Below are 25132 nucleotides of genomic sequence, written 5' to 3'. Positions count from 1 at the left end.
GATTGGGGCATGTGGCGAGCGAGAGCCGTGAGAGCGGCGCAAGGCCGGTGAGTGATTTGATGATGAGGCTGCGCATCACTCCGGTCTCGGATCTCGCGGAGGCGTGACGGGAGCTTAAAAGGAGGAGCGACAACAGTGAAGGACGAGTGTTTATGTTTTTTTAAGTGTGTGCGCGGCAGTCGTCCGTGAGGTGTTTGTTTATTTATTAAAGTCTTTTTGAATGTTCGCCGGTTCCCGCCTCCTTCTTCCCATAACAACGAACTTCATTACACCACAATAGGAGTAATGTTTTTGTCAGAAGGAAAACAGCATATATGTATAATATAAACTAAATGCCATAACGTAAAAAAAAAATGATTAGCCATATCTGATGGGTCTTACCGAAGCAGTTGCATCGATGAGGGACAAACATCTTGCAGGCGGTGGCGATGTGGATCTCAGCGCTCAGCACAGCTTTAACAATCAGATCCTCAATCTGACCCATGAGCACTGACAAACACAGAGAAGAAGCATCAGCTGATCAATCCAGAAATGCTCATTTAAACATTTATATATTCATGCAAAGCATGACCACTCCCAAATTCAATATTATTTTCCATCACCAGTTTTTCCAAGTAAAGTTTCTCAGGGGAACACAACACCTTTTCAAGAGAATGACAACATTTATGAGTGAACACACAAGCATTAAAATATAATTTTTTTGCAAGCAAACGTAAAGTTTTTCAGGGGAACTCAAAAACGTTTTGAGAGATAGCAAAAGATTTGCAAGAGAACACAAAGAGAACGGTTCGAGTGAATGCAAAAAGTTTTGAAAACAAACACAGTTTCTCAGGGGAACACAGAACTTTTTAAAGTTTCCCCCCCATCTCATACTTTTTCCATCTTCATGTGCCATTAGTAGAATTCAAACAGAAGATTAAAGGCCAGATTTACCAAAAAGGGCAAATTACCAAAGAACGCACTCCCATAAAGTCAAGTCACCTTTGTTTATATAGCCCTTTTAACAATGCCGATTAGTTTAAAAGCAGCTTCACAGTGTTAAACAGGAAAATAATGCAACATAATTTGATTCGGCCATACAGCCACTCTGGAGAAAACAGTGATGTCATTCGCTCAGTTCAATTATCATATAGTGACAATGCGAGCGGATCAGTGATGTAGTTGAATATTTAGTGTAGTGTCCCCAACTAAGCAAGCCAAAAGCCAAAGGCGACAGAGGCAAGAAACCAAAATTCCATCAGGAGACAGAATGGAGAAAAAACCTTGGGAGAAGCCAGTTCTCCTCTGGCCGCTAGTCGATTGCTAGTGGATGGCAGTAGGGTTGGGTATTGTTTGGGTTTTTACGATACCGGTGCCAAACCATTACTTTTAAAATGGTACCGGTGCCTAAACAGATACTGCCTTTTTTTTATTTTTAAATTAAAGAGCCCCAAAATGACGGTGGATGACATTAAAGAATGGCTTTTTATTGATTTTTTTTATTTTTATTCTTTAAATTTAACAATTTATTAAAAGCTTAAAGTATACTTAAATATATAAATATAAATAAATTTAAAAACAAATTCACAGTTAAACCTAAGCCACCTAACCCAACTACAACAGGCCTAATTTAACACCGAATAACAGTTACAGGACCAATAACAGCAACGTTGTCAGTATTCTTGGTATCCTATAAACCAGCTTCAAGGTTCAGCTTTATTTAGCAGAAATATGACCATAATTCTCTGGCTAAATATTTCATAACGCATCGCCTTATTGTTTCCATGGCGACACGTCATGCTTCTTACATGACACACACACATAGCCACAATAGCGCTGTATGACAGCTTTACCGTTTTTCTTTTTTATTCAAAATATTCATAAACTTGTTAAACTATCTGATATTCAGATTTTCAAATATGTAAGTGAATGTGTTTTGTCATTTAAAACCCTTTATAATGATCATGTTAGTTGATCTATAATGCGCGATGGGCGTCGCCATGTTAGTTTGCGTCTCAGAGAATCGGATCTGTCGGATTAACATCACGTGAATTCATCCTCGTCCTACGAAACACATGAAAGTAAGTGGCCGGTGAACTGGGAGAGGAGTAGAGTAAACTATATAAAAACACGGAGTCAAATTATAACTGAAAGGATTGTTATTGCCGCTTCTATAGACATCAGTGTATGTTTTGCTAGTAATTATGTGCATTTAAATGTCTGAAACCTACAATAAACATGATGTGGTTGAAAACACTGAGTAGTTGTGATATGTGTTGAGCGCTGAGCGTGTCGGTCTCTGGCTCGCCTCCAGCCAAATCGCGTAAGTGCGTTTGAATTTAAGTGGCACTGAAATGCGGCACGAAATCTGCGTTCTGATTCGGCCCGGTTACATACCGGTTATATAGGTACCGGTTACAATATTCGGTACCCAACCCTAATCAAAAACCACAGCCAATCAGAAAAGGCGTGTGGGCGGGCTCTCGCAGCAAGTGCAGGGCACAATATTACACCATTTAAACATTACTAAAATACATACTGAATTACTAAAACAATCATCATCATAGAATACACTTGTTTGTTCACAGGTTTAAATGTTCTTGTTTCCATTTGTTTAATTTCAAGATCTGAGGCGAATTATCCTTTGTTGCTTATAGTACGACTACTAAATGATATTCAAAGTCACATGACACGCTTTTAACATCAAATAAAGCACATAAACACTACCTGAGATTATCATTGCCATGTTTTGTGTTGTTGTTCCGGCTGGTTAGGACCAAAACTCTAATTAACATGGAAAAGACGCCTTTTATCACGTGTCGCGTGTAGTTAGCACATGGTGTCAGAATGAAACCCATCTAGTGGGTCATAATGCAAGTCATAAATCCAGCAATTTGTTAGTCAGGAGAAGCACGTCAATCTCCACATGACTCTTGGTGCTTTGTGCTTGTGAATGACTATAGATTAGTGCTTGTGAATGTCAGACGTTATGCAGCGTTAAACATGTATTTTACATATACTCACACGTGGTGTCTTTGCCTTCTTGCCTCAAATACCTCAGCATTGCGCTCATGCTCCATTTGTTCCCATAATCCTCTACTTCAGGGTCATCGCAGCTGAAAGGAAGAGAAACCCTGACTGTCAGCACTGCCAAAACAATACTGAGAAACGGGCACAACGTAACAATGTTGACATGATTAGCAAACACATGGATTAGCTTGTATTTGAAATCACATTCCTGAGCCGTTTAAGAGCGATGAACAATGAGATGTGTTATATAACTATTATTTCTGACAGCTTAGACCCGTTCGCATTACTGTAGCATGCGTGACGCTTTATGGCGCGAAGCTGCCGCAAGACAAACACAAGCTACTGTAAAATCATCAGGAATTAAGGATTACTGCATCATTAGCGATTGAGATGGACAGACTCATTGATTTTGCTGTTCAGTGGGTTTAAACATGGTCAAACGTGTCTATGATCTGCTGACCGTACGCTCAACACTTTTAAAAGAGGAAAAAATGTATCATTAAAAATGTTAATCTCTCTATTCAAAAATAATTTTACATCTTCCAGTAATACTGCAAAAATAGATTTTGATGGTTCATGGGCAGAAAACATGTTGCACATTTCAATAAATCAAACTTTTTGACAATATATATTTAGAAATTCAATATTTATCTATTTATCCTTTAAACTATAAAATGCTTTTTAAACTTAAATCAAAACGTTCAAATCTATTTAATTTTGTATTTAAATTCAGGAATTGATAGTTTGATAGGCTGATCGTCAGTATGTTTACATGGACAACAATACTCCGATATTAACCTGATTAAGACCATACTCTGATTAAGAAGCTACCATGTAAACAGCTATTTCTAATTACCTTAATCCGGTTAAAGTCATACTCAAAGTAAACGCAAATCGAATCAAGACATGTGGAGTATGCCTATTTTAGTTGCATTATCGGAGAGCTTGACTGCTCATTCTGACACTGCCTCCCCTGTATTTTTTTCTTTGTGTTGTAATTATTCTGCTCATTCTAAAAGTAAAATACAATAAATTTGTATCTGTAATCCTAGATTCATTAGTTTCCCTAACGGGATTAATAAAGTTTTCAATCAATCAATCAATAATTGTGACCAAACTGTCTCCAACAGCGGTCGGGAACCTCTAGTCTCACGAGGGTCATTCAGTGAATGCCTGTGGCTGGACGGCAGAAAAAAACAATCCAAACAATCACGAGTTTGAAACCTTTTTCATCATTAATCAAAGCTATTATTCGAAATGTAGGCTGTCAAGAAGGAGACAAGAGGGGCAGTGTCTCTTCAAAAAAACTGAAAGAGACAATATATAATATTACAAAAATAAAACAACGTAAATATATTATACAGGGCTCGACATTAACGCTTGTCCGCTTATCCGGGACAAGTGGATTTTTTGAAGGGGCAAGTGAAAAACAATTTTACTTGCCCGACGGACAAGTATCCTGGTTAAAACATCAAAACTAAAAATAACCAGGGAATTACCAAAGTGCAAGAATGATTCTGCATCAGTTAGTGTAAGTGGAGATCGATAGTGGATAATAATATAAAACGAACTGACGTTAACAAGGTTGAGCTGTTGAGGCTCGCGCAGCCTCTCGAGGAGAAAATCGAAAACAAATGAGCGCCGCTCACACACAGAAACTCAGTTAACATACACAGTTAAAATTTTGCAGTTTTTATATTTATATCATATGATACAGTTAAGCAACATTACACTAACAAGAGTGTTGTTTTCCTGAATACCATCACGACTGAAAATGACTCTGATTTCATACGCCAGCTCCATAAACAATTATTTAACATTAAAGCTACACTGTGTAACTTTTTTAGTCTATTCTTAGCTAAAAACACTTAGTTCTTTCAAAAATATATGTGCTCATTAATGTATATTTACTTCTTTCAAGTAATAAAGTATTCTCGTAAGTTTATAATATGCCATTGAAAATACATAAGGTAATGGGATCTAACGGTGGTCGCCATGTTGCCCCTCCATCTTGAAAGTACATTAGCCAAAGAGGGACATACCCGTAAATTCAAGCTTCGCCTTTCGCGTTTTTAACCGGTTTTAACACTGTGCGCGTCAACTTGTTCAGACTTGTCTGGTGCATGCGCAGAGAGTTTTCATCTCAGCAGCTCCAGTAACAGTTATACAGAGTTTTCCTGGCTTGTTTATTCCTCAAAAGTCTGTTTTTCCTTGTGTGGTATTTCTGTGCGTTAATAACTCCGTAAGTAATAATAGTTATTGTCATTGTGGATGTGTTTCAGAGTGTGTCATCATGTAATTCAGTTGATGTTACCTCAGAAGTATTTTTGTGTCAACATACAATAGCGTAATGCTCACCTATTTGAATAGTCATTCAGTTATTAACAATGTTTATTCGTTTATAGAAAATATTTGCTTGTAATGTATGTTGATGGAAACATGTATCAGGTCTGATCGGCATATTAACACTTGTTATACAGAGCTAAACCTGCGCACACACTTTTGTAACCGGACACCGCTTGTTAGCAGCGGCAGCTCCGCTCTTTTTAATGCAGCTGCATTTAGCGCCTATATGTGGTACAATAAGCTCTGGTTTACGGTTACATTATACAAATGTAACTTATAAGTATAGTTATACAGTTCTTAACTGTGTATATTCTGTCATGTCATTATCATGTATATTTACCATCCTAATTTGTTCTCTCACAGAAACCACATTTATGTACATATCCATGCAAACCTGTTTATGCCTTGCAATTGGATGACTGAATAAACATTACTATCATCAAAGTTCACTCTGGATTAGCTGCAGTTCTTTCTAGCCGAACAATTAGGCCAGTTGAGTTCCAGCCATCCCACTGCGCACAGAATATCCCACAGGCACCGTGTCGAATGCGGACGAGGTCGAACTGGAAGCCATATTAATCTTGGACTAAATCGGCCACCGTAGGAGTTGAAACGAAATCGGAATTGAACAGAACAGAAACTAATATTCACTGGATGGTCATATACAAGTTCACCACTAGATGGGGGAAAATATCACACAGTGTAGCTTTAAGTCACTTACATTTTAGAAGCAATATGGACTGTTTTTGTTCTATTTCAGCAGCGAAAATAGTTCCAAACAAATATCACAGCAGAACCGTAACGCATCTCACAGCAACAGTGTGTTACTGAATGATTCAGCATTTTAATGAATCGGTTGAATCAAAGATTCAATGACCTATTCGTAAACGACCGCCTAATTCTTGAATGATTCAGACGTTTCACTGAATCGACACAATGACTCGCTCATTAATACGGTCACCTGCGCCACCTACAGGTGGTTTAGTTTCATCTTTCCAACATTTCTTATTCGTATATTCAAAAATATTTAAAATAATCTCATAACATTATTTAATGCAATTGTAATTTTTCAGTGTAAATTATTTAATTTGATTGGTAACAGCCTATAGTGTCTTATTCTAATTTAATTTATTGATCAAATTTAAGAATATAAAAGGAAAGCCGAAGCATATCCTATATTTAATAAGATTATGGAAAAATGCCCTTTATAAAAAGGCACAAATATGACAAATATCCATATTTAAATATGTCAAAGCTGATTAAACACTGGTGAGAACATTGCTTCAGAATAGATTATATTTACAAAAAAGTGAATGACAGATTTACTTGTCCGAAGGACAAGCGTGTGAACAGGCTTAATGTCGAGCCCTGTAATATATATTTCTATATATAAAAAGTATAAAAATCACTTGTTTTTATAAAGTAACACTGTCTAACAGCGACACCTGCAGGTTAAAGTTACAGCGGGTTGCCTGAGCCCATTGATTTTTAACAGACCTGCCAAAGTCGCGCTATGATTGGACGTCGGACAGCGTGGCATGGGGACGTAATGACGTACCATTAATCGATCTATGTTCTATAACATGTAAAACGGGAACATGAACAGAATATTCTAAAAGCAACTCATGTAAACGCCTTAATCAGAATATTGTCTTATTCAGAATAAGGTCAATAATTAGATTACTGCTGTCCGTCAATAATTAGATTACTGCTGTCCATGTAAACGCCTTAATCAGAATATTGTCTTATTCAGAATAAGGTCAATAATTAGATTACTGCTGTCCGTCAATAATTAGATTACTGCTGTCCATGTAAACGCCTTAATCAGAATATAGTCTTATTCAGAATAAGGTCAATAATTAGATTACTGCTGTCCATCAATAATTAGATTACTGCTGTCCATGTAAATACCTTAATCAGAATATTGTCTTATTCAGAATAAGGTCAATAATTAGATTACTGCTGTCCATGTAAATACCTTAATCAGAATATGGTCTTATTCAGAATAAGGTCAATAATTAGATTACTGCTGTCCGTCAATAATTAGATTACTGCTGTCCATGTAAACGCCTTAATCAGAATATTGTCTTATTCAGAATAAGGTCAATAATTAGATTACTGCTGTCCGTCAATAATTAGATTACTGCTGTCCATGTAAACGCCTTAATCAGAATATGGTCTTATTCAGAATAAGGTCAATAATTAGATTACTGCTGTCCATGTAAATACCTTAATCAGAATATGGTCTTATTCAGAATAAGGTCAATAATTAGATTACTGCTGTCCGTCAATAATTAGATTACTGCTGTCCATGTAAACGCCTTAATCAGAATATTGTCTTATTCAGAATAAGGTCAATAATTAGATTACTGCTGTCCGTCAATAATTAGATTACTGCTGTCCATGTAAACGCCTTAATCAGAATATGGTCTTATTCAGAATAAGGTCAATAATTAGATTACTGCTGTCCGTCAATAATTAGATTACTGCTGTCCATGTAAACGCCTTAATCAGAATATGGTCTTATTCAGAATAAGGTCAATAATTAGATTACTGCTGTCCATGTAAACGCCTTAATCAGAATATGGTCTTATTCAGAATAAGGTCAATAATTAGATTACTGCTGTCCATGTAAATACCTTAATCAGAATATGGTCTTATTCAGAATAAGGTCAATAATTAGATTACTGCTGTCCGTCAATAATTAGATTACTGCTGTCCATGTAAACGCCTTAATCAGAATATTGTCTTATTCAGAATAAGGTCAATAATTAGATTACTGCTGTCCATGTAAATACCTTAATCAGAATATGGTCTTATTCAGAATAAGGTCCATAATTAGATTACTGCTGTCCGTCAATAATTAGATTACTGCTGTCCATGTAAACGCCTTAATCAGAATATTGTCTTATTCAGAATAAGGTCAATAATTAGATTACTGCTGTCCGTCAATAATTAGATTACTGCTGTCCATGTAAACGCCTTAATCAGAATATGGTCTTATTCAGAATAAGGTCAATAATTAGATTACTGCTGTCCGTCAATAATTAGATTACTGCTGTCCATGTAAACGCCTTAATCAGAATATAGTCTTATTCAGAATAAGGTCAATAATTAGATTACTGCTGTCCGTCAATAATTAGATTACTGCTGTCCATGTAAACGCCTTAATCAGAATATAGTCTTATTCAGAATAAGGTCAATAATTAGATTACTGCTGTCCGTCAATAATTAGATTACTGCTGTCCATGTAAACGCCTTAATCAGAATATAGTCTTATTCAGAATAAGGTCAATAATTAGATTACTGCTGTCCATGTAAACACCTTAATCAGAATATGGTCTTATTCAGAATAAGGTCAATAATTAGATTACTGCTGTCCATGTAAACACCTTAATCAGAATATGGTCTTATTCAGAATAAGGTCAATAATTAGATTACTGCTGTCCGTCAATAATTAGATTACTGCTGTCCATGTAAACGCCTTAATCAGAATATAGTCTTATTCAGAATAAGGTCAATAATTAGATTACTGCTGTCCGTCAATAATTAGATTACTGCTGTCCATGTAAACGCCTTAATCAGAATATAGTCTTATTCAGAATAAGGTCAATAATTAGATTACTGCTGTCCATGTAAACACCTTAATCAGAATATGGTCTTATTCAGAATAAGGTCAATAATTAGATTACTGCTGTCCATGTAAACACCTTAATCAGAATATGGTCTTATTCAGAATAAGGTCAATAATTAGATTACTGCTGTCCATGTAAACGCCTTAATCAGAATATGGTCTTATTCAGAATAAGGTCAATAATTAGATTACTGCTGTCCGTCAATAATTAGATTACTGCTGTCCATGTAAATCCCTTAATCAGAATATAGTCTTATTCAGAATAAGGTCAATAATTAGATTACTGCTGTCCGTCACTCACTACGTTTACATGGACAGCAGTAATCTAATTATTGACCTTACTCTGAATAAGGCAATAATCTGATTAAGGTGTTTACATGAGTTGCTTTTAGAATATTACGTTCATGTTCCCGTTTTACATGTTACAGAACATAGTTTGATTAATGGTACGTCATTACGTCCCCGTGCCACGCTACGCTGTCCGGGGTCCAATCATAGCGCGACTTTCGTGGGTGTGTTCAAATCAATGGGCTCAGGCAACCCACTGTAACTTTACCTGCGGGTGTCGCTGTTGGACAGTGTGACTTTATAAAAACGAGTGATTTTTATACTTTTTTTATGATATTATATATATATATGTTTTATTTTGTGTAATATTAAATATTGTCTTTCAGGTTTTTTTAAGAGACACTGCCCATCTTGCCTCCTTCTTGACAGCCTACATTTCGAATAATAGTTTTGATAAATGATGAAAATGTGATGAAAAGGTTTCAAAATCGTGATTGTTTGGATTGTTTTTTTTCTGCCATCGAGCCACAAGCGTTCACTGAATGGCATATGGCTCGCAAGCCTAGAGGTTCCCGACCGCTGTTGTAAGCAGACAAATATGAATCTGGGATTACAGATACAAAATGATCGTATTTTACTTTTAAAATGAGCATTATTGCAACACAAAGAAAAAAAATATAGAGGAGGCCGTGTCCGAGTGAGCAGAGTTTTTACGGTCTATGAGCAAGACACGCAGTTATGGAAGGATATCGCGGACAATTTTCAAAAGGAATTGCAAATGGTATTTGCAATTGCGTTTTCAATTTGTGGACGCATAATATGTGACACAATCCAAACGCAATTGCAAATCGCGCATTACCATTTGCATTTTCGTTTAGGCAAACGCACAACGACTGCCAAATTTCAAATGGAAAAGCAAAGTCTGTTTGCAATTGCATTTCCAATGTCTTGCAAGTTATGACCCTGCCATTTTGGAATAGCAATAGAAAATCACCTATTTGCTCTTTCATTTCCTTCGTGTCCTGCCACAACCTGCACAAAATTCAAATGGAATCGCAATCCTCTTTGCGTTTGCATTTCCGATGCCTAACACAGTCAACTGTCAATCAGGCTTGAGGGCGGGGTTTATTGATGTAGTCGGAAAGTAGGCCACGCCCTCAAGTGGTGGAAAACGGGGGATTTGGCTATTTTTGTAATAAAAAACAAGTTTAAACTCTTTAGTTCAAACAAAGTCAAAATGCAGAACTGATTGTATGTTCACCTGCAACCAGAAAAAAAACAGCAAATAAGAAAAGTGACATGACTGCATTCGGTAGGCTATAGCCTATATCAGACGAATATCATCATATTGCACCGGACACAGTAAATTATCATGATGAGTTAAAATCAGAAAATCTATAGAAACTTGACATGATGTGAGTTGTGTGTTGTCCATAGGCTACGATTCTGTGCTCAAGAGCCAAGCGATCAAAAAAGAAAAGAAAACTACATTAGTGACATTCAATCGCAGTTCATGTTCGTTTCGTAGCCTACCTCCTCTGATGATCTGATTTTCTTCTTCATTTCATTTTATTCAACATTATTATTTTCATCATATGTAGCCTATTCCTATTCATTGAACTATATTTGTATCTTTATTTTGACATTTAACAGATTTGACAGAACAGCTTAACAACAGAACCTGGATTCACACAAATTTTCACGCACCTGCAGCGTTTCTGACAACAGAGAAAAACTGAAATAATATATAATAAAGTAATATAAATAAAAAGCATAAAATAAATAAATACTAAATAGCCTATTTCTCACTTAGGCTATTCTAAATAATTAATACATTAAGATGACAAAACGAAAAACTACTAAATCAGATTGAATCTTATAAAGAACCGGCATTTTTTTCTCATCAGATTTATTTAAAATTTTTCACTTTGAGGTCCGGTTATAAATTTATGTGTGTGCAGTGCACGCACACAGTGCTTACATCTACTGTGTTTATGTGAATACTCGACTTGGCATTTTGATATAGCCTATTTCTGTGTTTATTTGGCCGTTTGGGCACGCTTGTCCGTGTTGCGCTCGGAACACGCGCACAGCATCCTGTCAGTAATTCAGTTGTCTTTCGTGACTTATCACGCTTTTATTATTTATTTTCGTCAACTGAAATCTACACGGATTATCATAAATACAACACATTTATTTATCACAAGGATCTCCGCGGCAAAACCGAAAGTACCAGCTGGTGAAATCTTTCAAAATGTCTTTTTGCCCCAGGTTCAATAAAAGAATAGGCCTATTTTAAAAGATTAGGCCTATATTATATATTGAACTGATTTTTAAACCGAATTTAGCATATTTTGCTTTGCAGCAAAAAAATTAAATAAAAATAAAAACCTTAAAAAAATAAATAAATAAATATATATACACATTTTAAACCGTTTAACTGTATATTAATCTGTCAAAATTCTTACTTTTGGTCAACGGTTAAAGCATCCTTATCTTAATTGCTTCTTGACAATTTGCTTGCAACCAGAGCAGTCTTCTTTTGGTTTCTTTTTGTTTGGTTGGCAGGTGATAAATAGTCTATTTCCAGGTATTTGGCTTTGTTTGAAGTGCAAAAAACTACACAGTAGTTTTATGACTTTTTTGTTGTTTTTGCTAAATAGACACATTGGATATTTCTCCCCATGTTCTTAGGAATGAATAATGATGAAAAAGTCCTTGGATTTCCACCACTTGAGGGCGTGGCCTACTTTCCGACTACATCAATAAACCCCGCCCTCAAGCCTGATTGACAGTTGACTGTGTTAGGCATCGGAAATGCAAACGCAAAGAGGATTGCGATTCCATTTGAATTTTGTGCAGGTTGTGGCAGGACACGAAGGAAATGAAAGAGCAAATAGGTGATTTTCTATTGCTATTCCAAAATGGCAGGGTCATAACTTGCAAGACATTGGAAATGCAATTGCAAACAGACTTTGCTTTTCCATTTGAAATTTGGCAGTCGTTGTGCGTTTGCGTAAACGAAAATGCAAATGGTAATGCGCGATTTGCAATTGCGTTTGGATTGTGTCACATATTATGCGTCCACAAATTGAAAGCGCAATTGCAAATACCATTTGCAATTCCTTTTGAAAATTGTCCGCGATATCCTTCCATACGCAGTCACGCACCATAGCAACACGTCATGGCAACGACATTTCAGACTGAAAGATACGTAAAAGATAAACGGGAATTTAAGCGCATTGTTTTGTACGTGCGGTTATATTAATTATAATTCAAATTCTGTTTTATTTGTCACAATATTATTGATGATTGTTTAGAGGGGCACTTTATATACTTTTGATACGAGCCCCCAAAGCCCTCCCCTCTGCACTTGCCTGGTGTGTGTGTGTGTGTGTGTGTGTGTGTGTGTGTGTGTGTGTGTGTGTGTGTGTGTGTGTGTGTGTGTGTGTGTGTGTGTGTGTGTGTGTGTGTGTGTGTGTGTGTGACCTGTCACAAAACGCGGCGGAAACTCCTTCACGACGTTAATAGTTAGATTAAGGTGTGTACATGTCTACAATGCACTTAGATAATGCGACTAAAACAGGCATACTCCACATGTCTTAATTCGATTTTTGTTTAATTCGAGTATGGCTTTAACCGGATTAAGGTAATTAGAAATCGCTGTTTACATGGTAGTTTCTTAATCAGAGTATGGTCTTAATCAGATTAATATCGGAGTATTGTTGTCCATGTAAACGTACTGAGTAATTAGATTACTGCTGTCCATGTAAATGCCTTAATCAGAATATGGTCTTATTCAGAATAAGGTCAATAATTAGATTACTGCTGTCCATGTAAATGCCTTAATCAGAATATGGTCTTATTCAGAATAAGGTCAATAATTAGATTACTGCTGTCCGTCAATAATTAGATTACTGCTGTCCATGTAAACGCCTTAATCAGAATATAGTCTTATTCAGAATAAGGTCAATAATTAGATTACTGCTGTCCGTCAATAATTAGAATACTGCTGTCCATGTAAACGCCTTAATCAGAATATAGTCTTATTCAGAATAAGGTCAATAATTAGATTACTGCTGTCCGTCAATAATTAGATTACTGCTGTCCATGTAAACGCCTTAATCAGAATATAGTCTTATTCAGAATAAGGTCAATAATTAGATTACTGCTGTCCATGTAAACGCCTTAATCAGAATATGGTCTTATTCAGAATGAGGTCAATAATTAGATTACTGCTGTCCATGTAGACGTAGTCCATAGTGATAGTTTGACTAGTTTATCTTAATTCACTTTAATTTCTCTTTACATTACCGCCCAAAAGTTGGGTCTAATTAAGATTTTTTTATTTTTTTTATTTTGCTTACTAACTTTATATACTTCTTGCACAGACATACCCATACGAAAATATTATAGTACCATGTTTCAGTCAGGTCCACTTAAGTCAAAAACACCATAGACAAACTTTTAGTCAACTTTTTATTGGCATATTTTGACCTGGACAAGAGCCACACTATATGCAAGTTGTGTCAAACTAAACTAATATTTTCGAAACATGAGAAACCATATTACACATTTCCAACGCTAGTTGCTCCCAACCAGTGGACCACAGGCTCTATCGCAAATTTGATGGTCAAGGATTTGCATCCGTATTCTCTGCAGATGTTAATTTAGTGTTTAGAAGTGTTCATAAAAGCTGTTTTTGATTGCGGTATACTGCAAAAAAGTGCCTGTGCTCAGGATTTAGTTTTGAGTCATAAGTTTTACTCTATTATTTATTTGTGTATGGGCAGCTGTATGTCACTAGTTATTCGGAATATGCTGAAGTCCACAAGCATTACTTTTGTACATTTACATTTACATTTATGCATTTGGCAGACGCTTTTATCCAAAGCGACTTACATTGCATTCAAGGTACACATTTTACATTTTGTCAATTCTTTTTTTTTTTGTATGAGAGCTGCCAGCACAGAATTCAATATTTCATTAATAAAAGCTGTGATTTTGGTACAGCAAAATGTTTATTTTATTGTCTGAAGGATTATATTGCTCATTGTGCGCAACAGGAGTTTATTACTTTATGTTCGTGATTCAGAATATGCTGAAGTCTGTATTAATATACAAAAAGTATGCTGCTCCAGACATATTCTGGCAATTGTAACCTCCCTGTTGACTTGTAAAATCACTTCCATTTGTTTTATTAATAAAAGATATTGGAAGTAAATTCATTATGGGTCATTACAAATACTTTGCTTTAAAAGTACCAAGTGAGAAATCTGTTTAGAAAAAAAGATGCATCGATAATCATTTTATTTGCTTGTTTTATTCGATGTAAAACCATGGTTAATTTATGTAAGGGTGGATATATTCACTATGTGTGTGTTCATAGCACTCTGCAGAAGGATAGCATTGGGCAGGATGTGGAATAGTGTGTTTTGTCGTTAAAATAAATTGTATTTTTTATACGATTAATCGAAAAAATAATCGACCAACTAATCAAAATAATCGTTAGTTGCAGCCCTAAGTAGGAGTCTGGAAGTTGAAATATCCCAACCCGAGAGAGCTCACCTGACGTAGTCGCTGCTCTTTTTGTTGACGCTGTAGTTGGTGAGATGCATGAACTGGTTCTTGATGTTTGCCGTGGCGTGGTCATACTTCACCGTGGCAAACCTACAACGCACAAACCGAGAAGGAAAACATGAGCTTAATAGCGATTATGACATTCAACTGACCTGTTGAAAAGAAGAAACAGGTACCAAAGCAAGCAGTGTTTAGAAAACATGTGACGGCTTCAATTCCAGCCAATTATCAATCTCACATAAACAGAGGTGGACAGTAACGAAGTACATTTACTTGAGTACTGTACTTAAGTACACTTTACTCGCATCTGTACTTTACTTGAGTATAATTTTTTCGGGAAACTTTGACTTTTACTTCACTACATTTGAAAGACAAATATTGTACTTTTTACTCCACTACATTTCTATCAAGGTCCTCAAAGTCGAAAGTCGTTTCTGTAGCAGCTTTGAAATTCAGTCGATGATTTTATTCTTCTTTAAAAGGTTTTCATCCTATCAGTAATCACTCTTGTATAGCGTCAAGTGAAGTTTCCCAACATTTTTTGAACACTGATCAGTTTATAGCAAAATGGAAGAAGGCTGTTCCTCTGCGCAGTGTGTGCACCCATGGCCATACTTAAAAAGTATGTTTCAGTTTTCTCAAAATATTAAAGATTAGTTTAGTTGGCATACACTTGATGCATGTCTCATAAAATGTTCAAAAATGTAAACGTCTGGGAGAAAATGAAGGGTAAACAGTTGGGAGAACATTGGATGTGTATCAGTGTATTGGATCCGTGCATTTGGCCTTAAAGTGACAGCAGTTTTGTAAAGAGCTTTGTAACTTTTATACAAGTATTGAAATTAGTTTAAGGTAGTCGTATGCTAGCATGTCGGATGGAGCATCACTGACTGGCTTAAACCACCATGGTGCCATAATGTGTATTTATACAATGCAACAAAAATAAAATAATGCATTGACATAAAAAATGAATTTACTTTTGATACTTAAGTACTTTTAAAAACAAATACTTCTGTACTTTTACTTGAGTAAAAATCTGTTTTTAGAACGTTCACTTGTAACGGAGTAATAGTAGTACTTTTACTTTAACTCAAGTACTAGAGTTGTGTACTTTGTCCACCTCTGCACATAAATGGAGAGTTTTTGTAATAGCCATCCAACTAAAACTAGCAAATCACACAATTATGACACCAGCGTAAGGACGGACATGGTCGATGATGATGACCGTACGATTGGAGGCTGATGGATTTATACATGATTTCTCTGAACATATATCGAATCAAACAAATCTATAAGCCTATAAGCCGTTTATACTTATAAAAGTACAAGATCAATACCTGATCATGCGGCTGTTGCTTTTCTGAAACATTGCATTTCTGAGATAAAAACATGGATGTCTCACAATTTCCTTTGCCTTAACAGCGATAAGACAGAGGTTATGCTCATTGGTTCAACCAATCAGGTGCGTAAAGCCGGATCCTTAACACTTAAGGTCGATGGCGCGGACTTGGACTTCCAAACTAAATAAAAAAAACTTGGGGGGTTATTTTTGATGCTCACTTAACTTTTGACCCTCATGTTCAGAACACGGTTAAAACATCATTTTTTCATCTCAGAAATGTTGTGAGACTGCGCCCCATGTTGTCATTTTCTGTGGCAGAAAAACTGATCAATACTTTTGTCTTCTCTCGTATTGATTACTGCAATGATTTGCTAGCAGGGGTATCGAAAACTACCCTTAATAAATTGCAGTATGTCCAAAATTCAGCCGCTAGAATCTTGACAGGGACCAGGTCGAAAGAGCACATCACCCCTATTTTGAAATCTCTACTCTGGCTCCCTGTCTGGTTTCGTATAGATTTTAACATTTTAATGCTTGCTTATAAGGCTTTGCATGGTCTGGCACCAGATTATTTATCAGAACTTTTAATTGTTTACAGTCCAATGTGTGATCTCCATTCCTCTGACTCTAGCCTTCTGTTCCCTCAACTCGCTTGCGTTCTATAGGTGACCGGGCTTTTTCTTCCCTTGCTCCAAAACTCTGGAACTCCCTTCCATATGAGATTAGACATGCGGAATCTATTAGTGTTTTTAAATCTTTTCTTAAAACTCACTTTTTTAAACTTGCTTATATGTGATTATGTTTAGTATTTAGTTTTTTATCTTTTTAAAGTCCTTTTTGTAAAGTGCTTTGAGAAGTTGCATTTAAAGGTGCTATATAAAACAAAGTTTATTATTATATTACCTAGATAACACTAGATTATTATATTCTGGTGTTGGGCTTTTTTTTTTTTTCACTTTTCCAGACTCAAATTTCCAAAGCTCTCTGTATTTTTCAGACCATATTTAACATAAATGGTTCATACAGCATTATTTTCAGCTTTACATTTGGTCATATGTTCATATTTGTATTTTTCTCAAAGGTTTTTTCATAGATTTTCTCTAAGTGACAACATATAGAGCCCCTAAAATAACATTAAAACATATATATATATAAAAAAATATATATGTAATATGAAACTTAGTGAGAAACTTTTTTGTGCCTTCGAGAAACTATTCACATGCGCACTGGAAAATATTACAATTTCTAGTTTAATATATACACTATAACTATTTCCTTTGCGTCACTGCCATCTTACTATGAAGAAAACGAGAGCATGGAAGCACATTAATTAATAGAGATCGATTTGCTCAACTTAGTAGTAGTAGTACCTCTATTATCAAGGCCTAATGTCCAATGTAACATCCTCTGTGGCGGCGGAGAAACCATGACACCGAATGGGCTGATGGCACAATACGCATTGTCCCATTTGCCAAGTTCAAGGGTTTATAAAAAAGACTGGAAGTATAAAAAAAGTGTTCAAAATTTGGCTTTTGTTAGGGCGGTACGTCATATCTCAAGGCCTTAGGTTTGCTTTAACTCTGTGGCGGCCAAGAAACCACACTGGTTTCGTGTTTGACACTCTCTAAACAGCTGCCATGAAAACACACTTCTTGTATGATACATTTATTTTCAATAAATTCTTACTTTTCTGTTATAGAAAACTAAATAGAGACAATAGTCTGGAAATGCTAATATTTTTCCATACTCTGCTTTCTGTTTTCCATACTTTTCCAGACCTGGAAATTTCTCCAATCAAATTCCAAACTGCGGAGGAAACCCGTGCATCTGATTATTTAGTACAGGGCAAGAAAGTCTCGAAATCACAAAATATGAGCAACAGTAATACAGATTATGTATTTTTCATACATCAATGGTTTATAACTTGTGATAAAATCTTAAACTTATATATACTAAATAAGCATATTTTCCATTAAAAATATGGTACATTTAGAGGTAAAAAATTAAAAAATACCCCCCCAAAAAAACTAATTGGATCACACCTGAGACCTCGGTGCCCAAATTTGTCCACAAAGGACCAATTAAGGAGCGACTCTTGAGGGATTAAGGTGGTGACATTAAAGTCACATGACCGTAGCGTAGTCCATTTAAAGCCTACGTTTAGCTTTTGACTTCTATGGATTGTTTTAAAGCTTCAAAATTCATAAATGCTGTGTTCGTTTCTGATCAAAACGTGCAAGAATCAAAATCTTTTATTGGTCACAGAGCTTATTTACTGTAAAAATCCAAAAGCCAATGGGAAAACCATGTGTTAGCATTAGTTAGTTAACTAACTAACAACAAAAAAATACTTCTAAAGCATTTATTAATCTTAGTTAAAGTTAATTTTAAAATTTACTAATACATTATTAAAATCAGTTGTATTGCTTAAAGCTCCACTGTGTGATATTTTCCCCCATCTAGTGGTGAACTTGTATATGACCATCCAGTGAATATTAGTTTCTGTTCCTCTCAATTCCGATTTCGTTTTATCTCTACGGTGGCCGATTTAGTCCAAGATTAACATGGCTTCCAGTTCGACCTCGTCCACATTGGACACGGTGCCATCGAGTGTTAAAAAGCGCAAGGCGAAGCTTGAATTTACGGGTATGTCCCTCTTTGGCTAATGTACTTTCAAGATGGAGGATCAACATGGCGACCCGCATTCGAACCCTCACCCGTATGTATTTTCAATGGCATATTATAAACTTACGAGAATACTTTATTACTTGAAAGAAGTAAATATACATTAATTAGCACATATATTCTTGAAAGAACTAAGTGTTTTTAGCTAAGAATAAACTAAAAAAGTTACACAGTGTAGCTTTAATATTATTTAACAGACCTGAGCTGACATGAACTAACAATGAACAATTAAGCAAAGATGAATAAATAATACTGTATTTAATGTATTGCTTATTGTTACACATACACATCAGCTGTAACTTCTCCTTATAAACTGCACAGTGAGAATACTGTATATATTCACAACCCATAACAGGACGAGTTTGATTAATGTAATCTTAAGTGATTTGTCCTAAAACTCGCGGGCAACGTTTGAGAAGAGTGGACGCCACATGTGGAGGAGGAATTTCCTGGCACACAGAGAGCACCTGAATGCCTTCAAAGCTTCTGGGATCTCCAAGATAAAAGTTGAGTTGGGGAAGTGCCAGGATGTAGCGCCAGCAGTTCATAAGAGAGTGTGCTGAAAACAAACCCGAGTGTCGCCCTGTAAAGGGCCAAACCCAATAGAGGTAGGCCAAGCGTTTTACACACACCAGACCACAGCAGCCCACAATACACTGCACATCCACTTCACACGGCTTCACTCCGCACGCCATCCAAAAAATCAGAGGATTTGTTTGAGCTTCTCACTCGTATGTCTGAGAAAACGCTCTCCTCTCGCTGCCAGAAGCAGGACACTGTGTGCATATCAGGACTGAATGCGTTTCACAGGCTTTCCGAGACTTTCCACACAAAACTCTCCCACTACTATATGTGGCTTAGGTAAAAATATCATAAAAGAGCCTCTTCAGGTAGAAAAACGATTATTATACTAGCCTGAGAGTGTGCTTGCTTTAAAATGTGTTTTTTTTAAACAATGTTAGATTTCCTTGGTGCTTTAAATACATTAAAACACTATTAAAATATAAAAAAACGTTTGTCAATGTCCTTCCAGCAATGAGACAATGGAAAGCTTTGTTTGAGGCCTAGATGAGCCGCTCCAACTTCAATGGAAACATCTCTGCTGCCATCTAGTGTTTGTCTTGTTTTAGTGCCGTAAAGGAATAGTTCTAGTTAAACACAAGTTAAAGATTTTTTGGGGGTGTTAAACACTTCCTCTTATACCAGCTTAATACAAAGAGAAGCAATTTTGTAGGCTGATTCCCCATTAAAGAGTAAAAACTAAGCCTATAGAAAAAGTTCTGTAACAACAACATCGAGCCAAATGTTTTTATTGGTTTATTAAGTACAAACAGGTGAGTTATGAAAAATTGAGTGTGAGGGATTGGTTCAATTTTTGGAATGAGATGGCGAACTGTAGTAGCGTTTAGTCCACTGTCTATAATAGCCTAATTTAGAGATCCCTTTTTTTTTTAACCGACAACTTTGATCGGTTAACGTTGATATGGTCAACCATCGGTCAAATGGTCATCGGTTAACATCCCTAATTTAAACGTTCAGCCTAAAAAAAAGGCATTTTTACGGCGCTCACAAACAAAACGGGCTGATCGAGAAAAAGAAAAAAAAAAACACACAAAAAAAACATGCTGTTTGTCCTATCCTTACACCTATCTACAAAATGAATATAAATCCGATCTTCAATTCCCGGTCTAAGCTATATGCACATTTAACGGAGTTCACGTCAACGAAAGCAACAGATATGAGCTGCATTATTTCAGCTCATTTCAAGATCAAAGACCGCAATATGAGAGAGCGACCTGAGCACTGGTAAGAGCATTTAGTCTCATTCGTTTTAATGAAGATGATTGTGTTTTTGAGCATCTAAGACGTAGCCTATTTTCAGTTTCACTTGCGGCCGTTTGCGTGTTGGCTTGCTTTACTCATTTGTGGCGATGCGTTGCATAGCGCGCGCCACTCAACACTATGCGAGCCGTCTTGACAGCCGCAGTGTCATGGTCTCATGTTGTTTCCACCAGCGCAGCACATCTCATCTCAGGTGCACTGAAATAAAAATCCCACATGTGGGACCGCTCAAAAGGGTAATAAAGATGGGCTCAAAAATGACCACATTTCCTCCCGTTTGCCCCACACTTTGAGTAACGCTGGGCTAGGGTAATGTAGTTTTTCACCAGGAATTCCACTGCTAAACACAATTATTACAAAAATAAGCTTAAATAATCAAATAAGCTAATATTTTTGATTGTTTTCCTAATTCAAATACACATCATCAGAACAAACAGGCAATGGGATGGTGACACTGACAGGTTTCCTTCCTTCTGCTTGTTCAAGCATTTGTCTTTGTATCTAAGCAACGGCATTTCTTATCAATGTCTTACAGGGGAGACAGTGTTAATTTCACACCCTGCATGATTTAATGAATTACCTGGCCAGCCCTTCCTCATAGAGATAGATCAGGAGAGGGTCGTATGAGGTCACCAGCACATACAGACGCACGTCAAACTTAAAATCTGCAGATGCAAAGAAACAAAAATTCAATGTAACCACACACTGTAGATTATACAGAAGGAGTTGAATCTGTGAGCGTTAGTGTTGTAGACTCACCGTCGATCAGTAAAGGATTGCTGATGTACCGCGACACCAGGATATTCTCATCCAGTGGGATCTGACTCGGCTGAAACACCAAGCAGTACAGAACAAAACTGTCAGATTACAAAAGCATGTTATTTGCCCATATTTAGCCACATCAACCGTACAGAGTTTGTGAGCAAAAAAAAGCAACAGTACCTGTAATAAAACATGAATCAACATAGCTGTGAATTGACTATGTATAGAGACGGAGCGTATTTAGGCCACGCCCACACCGGGGGGGGGGGGGGGGGGGGCAATCGAACGCTCTCCATTGACTTTGCATTGCGTGAGGCTGCATCCTTGTGATTTCGGACTTATAAAAAAACAACAGAACAATGTCTAAAAGCTGATATGTGACAAAGTGTACAGCAAACAAGCTAAAAAACACAGAAATAAGTTTTTATAAGCTGTCGACCCAAAAAAACGAGAGTTTAAGTAGACAAAAGTGGATAAAGGCAGTAAAACGTGACGCTTCAGCTGAAGAATGGGGACATTTTGGGATCCTGACACTCAGTGTGTCTCAGTGTGTGTATGTGTGCAGTAAACATGTTGTCACTGTTAAGTCAAATATCCAAATGTCAGTTTTATATGTTATATTTCCTGTCTCTGATGACGTTCTCCTCTAGTGTGTGTACTTCTCAGTGTAATATAACGTGTCTCAATGGCCTGAATCCACTTTTTTGTCCTTAAACGCTCGTTTTTTGGGTCAATAGCTTATAAAAACTTCGGGGTTTTTGGTTGTGGGTTTTGCTTAGCTTGTTTGCTGTTCACTTTGTCACATATCCACTTTTAGACATTGTTCTGTTTTTTGTTATAAGTCCGAAATGACAATGAGGCAGCTTCACGCAATGCAAAGTCAATGGAGAGCGTTGGATTGTTTCCCCCCCGGTGGGCGTGGCCTTCAGATTATGACGCGTGTCGCTCTGTCTCTATATCACGGTATGAACACATGCGATTGTCATATCGTGTACATTTGCTTATCTACGGTATTGGGGAAAAAATATTCTAGGCAGCATGCCTAGTTAGGGGTAATGTTAAATATAGTGTTATAATACAATATTATAAGGCCCTGGGAGTGCTCTCTCAGTTGCGGGAAGATATCAAAACCCTGAAATTACACCTTGATCAATAAATCGATAGTGGTCTGAGCTTCGCTAATGCATCTGCATCTGCATCTGCACACTGTCCAGTGGGTCATGGAGAGAGAGATTATTTGTCATAAACACTGAGAATCCGTCCAGCAGCGGAGGAATGTTATTCTGCACGGAAATGTGGAAGAACTGAAAGCGGCACGAGTTGATCTTTGGGTTGACCAATCAGCAGAGAGAAAGGGCCTTTTCATGCCCGCCCACATGTGGAAATCAAATATTCAAGCCGTTTATCCATTTTCTACCCCTGAACCTAAAAATATTTAAAATCAAGCTGAATTCTTGTTTTTTTTTCATAAAAAAAAAAAAAAAAAACTAATAAATGAGCCGTTTTCTAATTTTTCCACTTTCAATATTAAATCAAAGAAGAACTGAACGAATGATACACGGATTTACATGGCACGAGAACACTTAATGAGCATTTCATCATTTTATTTGAGAAAAAACATTGTCAAATTAATACACTCTGAAACACAAATGTCTTCACTACATCCCGTCAAAATAACATTTTGGTTTAACTTGAAGAAATGATGACAGAAACATATCACAACTGTATAATACAATGTATATTTCATAATAATAATAATAATACAATTTGTTTAAACATTATTTAAGGAATATAATTTTCCATGTTTTAATTTAGTAAATCTCTGTTTTACAGCACTAAGCCAAAAAAATAAAAGAATAAATATTGTTAAATTGATTTTAAAACATTATTTAAATACTTAATTTTATGCATTAATTTGATTACCACCATTTTTGATCATTTATTTGTATTAAATCATAAAAAGATAGATTATATATATATATATATATATATATATATATATATATATATATATATATATATATATATATATATATATATATATATATATATATATATATATATATATAAAAATATAAAAAAATTATTAATGATAAGTTATCTAATAATCTCATTTTACTGATTAGACAAGTTTTTGATTACTGAAATTTGAATAAACAAAATATTATGATAGCATTTTTTCAACCAAAAAAACATGTTTTCATTCATTTAACAGTCATTTTAATTGATGATGATGATGATGGTGATAATAATAATAATTGATTGTTTGCAGTATACCGTGAAACTGTGATATTTATGAGATGGTTAGGCAAGGCAAGTTTATTTGTATAGCACATTTCATACACAGTGGCAATTCAAAGTGCTTTACAGAAATGAAATATTCGTAAGTGAATAAAAATAAAAAGTACATATAGTATAACCCCTATCTGGAGAGGAAGAAAATGGAGAGTCAGGTTTGCTTTAAAAAATATTTGTCAGGTAAATGTGCGTTTAAACATTACCCTTACAGACAAATCCTCCTGGACAGGAACACCAGGGCTACCTTATATGGGACCAATCAATCAATCCTACCACCACAGGAAATCATACAGTCCCAGGTTACCATTAAAATCTCAATACTGTCACAACCCTAGTTGGCAACAATGCCATTCTAAACCAGTTTCAATGTAGATTTGCCTATAAATAGATAGTAGATTCAAATAAATAGATAGTAGTAGATTTTAAAGTCTATTTGCCTATAAATAGCCTTGCCAAGTTATAGTATTTGATTTCAACAAGTCAAGACAACAAAGGAATATAAGCTTTATAAGAGTTATCCGTCTTTCATTATTGGGAGAGTTTGATGTTGTTAAGTGATGTGTGTTTGTGTGTTAAGCGATCATCTGTTACCAGGAGCCAGAGCCGGAGCACAACTCATGTAATTACTTAAACAATGTTCATCCACAGGTAACTTAAACGTTTATGCTTCAGCTACTACAGTTACAGGCAAAATGTTACGTAATGTGACTTTAACTAAAACTGCATGGGTGGATTTTTGATTCCGGCATGCTTTGCATCGCTGGCGGTGTGAAAGAAGAGGCATTCGATTTTTGCATTAAGTGAGGTTTTTCACATCTACATATGCAGTCTTTGGGACACAGCGACTGTCTTAACATGCTTCAGATGAGCTTTACTCATTTTTAATACGGTATATCAGGGTCAGAAATTTTAGTTTATATTTACCTTATTAAATGTCTTATCTCTAATGCCAGATACTCAAATGTAACCAATTACTTCATTTAATCAAACTACAGACTTTCACCAATAAAATATGATCAACAAAAGCCACCTTTAATCAGCAACGGAGGAACAGAAGAAGACATGGCATTTGAAATATTATAACATTATTGTTGATTATTGCTCTTGATATTATAATAAAGATTTTTGACCTGTTAAAGCAGCACTAGGTAACTTTTCAACCTTCATAATATATTTTCAAGACTCTTGTGATGATACATCGACTTACAATAGGTTGAATGACACGTCTGCCATAGCCTGACAGGGTCTGTATCGTTTTTAATTGTACTTTTAAACTTCGGGTTTCGGGTAGTAACCCGAGAACAAAAAGAACTACAAAATTCGACTGCTTTACGGCATATACGTCA

At 36.0% G+C, this 25132-nt stretch overlaps 1 protein-coding gene across 1 annotated transcript in view; it reads right to left on the bottom strand.

The window, feature by feature from the left end:
- Positions 1-25132, bottom strand: part of ttll5 (tubulin tyrosine ligase-like family, member 5) — a 241876-nt gene that overhangs the window by 202287 nt on the left and 14457 nt on the right. The window contains exons 7-11 of the mRNA XM_079833468.1: positions 21486-21555; positions 21307-21391; positions 14846-14947; positions 3004-3095; positions 382-489 (exon numbers count right to left, since the gene is read on the bottom strand). Coding sequence (XP_079689594.1) covers positions 382-489; positions 3004-3095; positions 14846-14947; positions 21307-21391; positions 21486-21555 — 457 coding nt within the window. The remainder of the gene's footprint in view (positions 1-381; positions 490-3003; positions 3096-14845; positions 14948-21306; positions 21392-21485; positions 21556-25132) is intronic.

This window comes from Gobio gobio, assembly GCF_949357685.1.
Source record: "Gobio gobio genome assembly, chromosome: 13".
Taxonomy (NCBI): Eukaryota; Metazoa; Chordata; class Actinopteri; order Cypriniformes; family Gobionidae; genus Gobio; species Gobio gobio.
The sequence above is the reverse complement of the archived record's forward strand: the minus strand, read 5'-3'. Positions and strand labels throughout refer to the sequence as shown.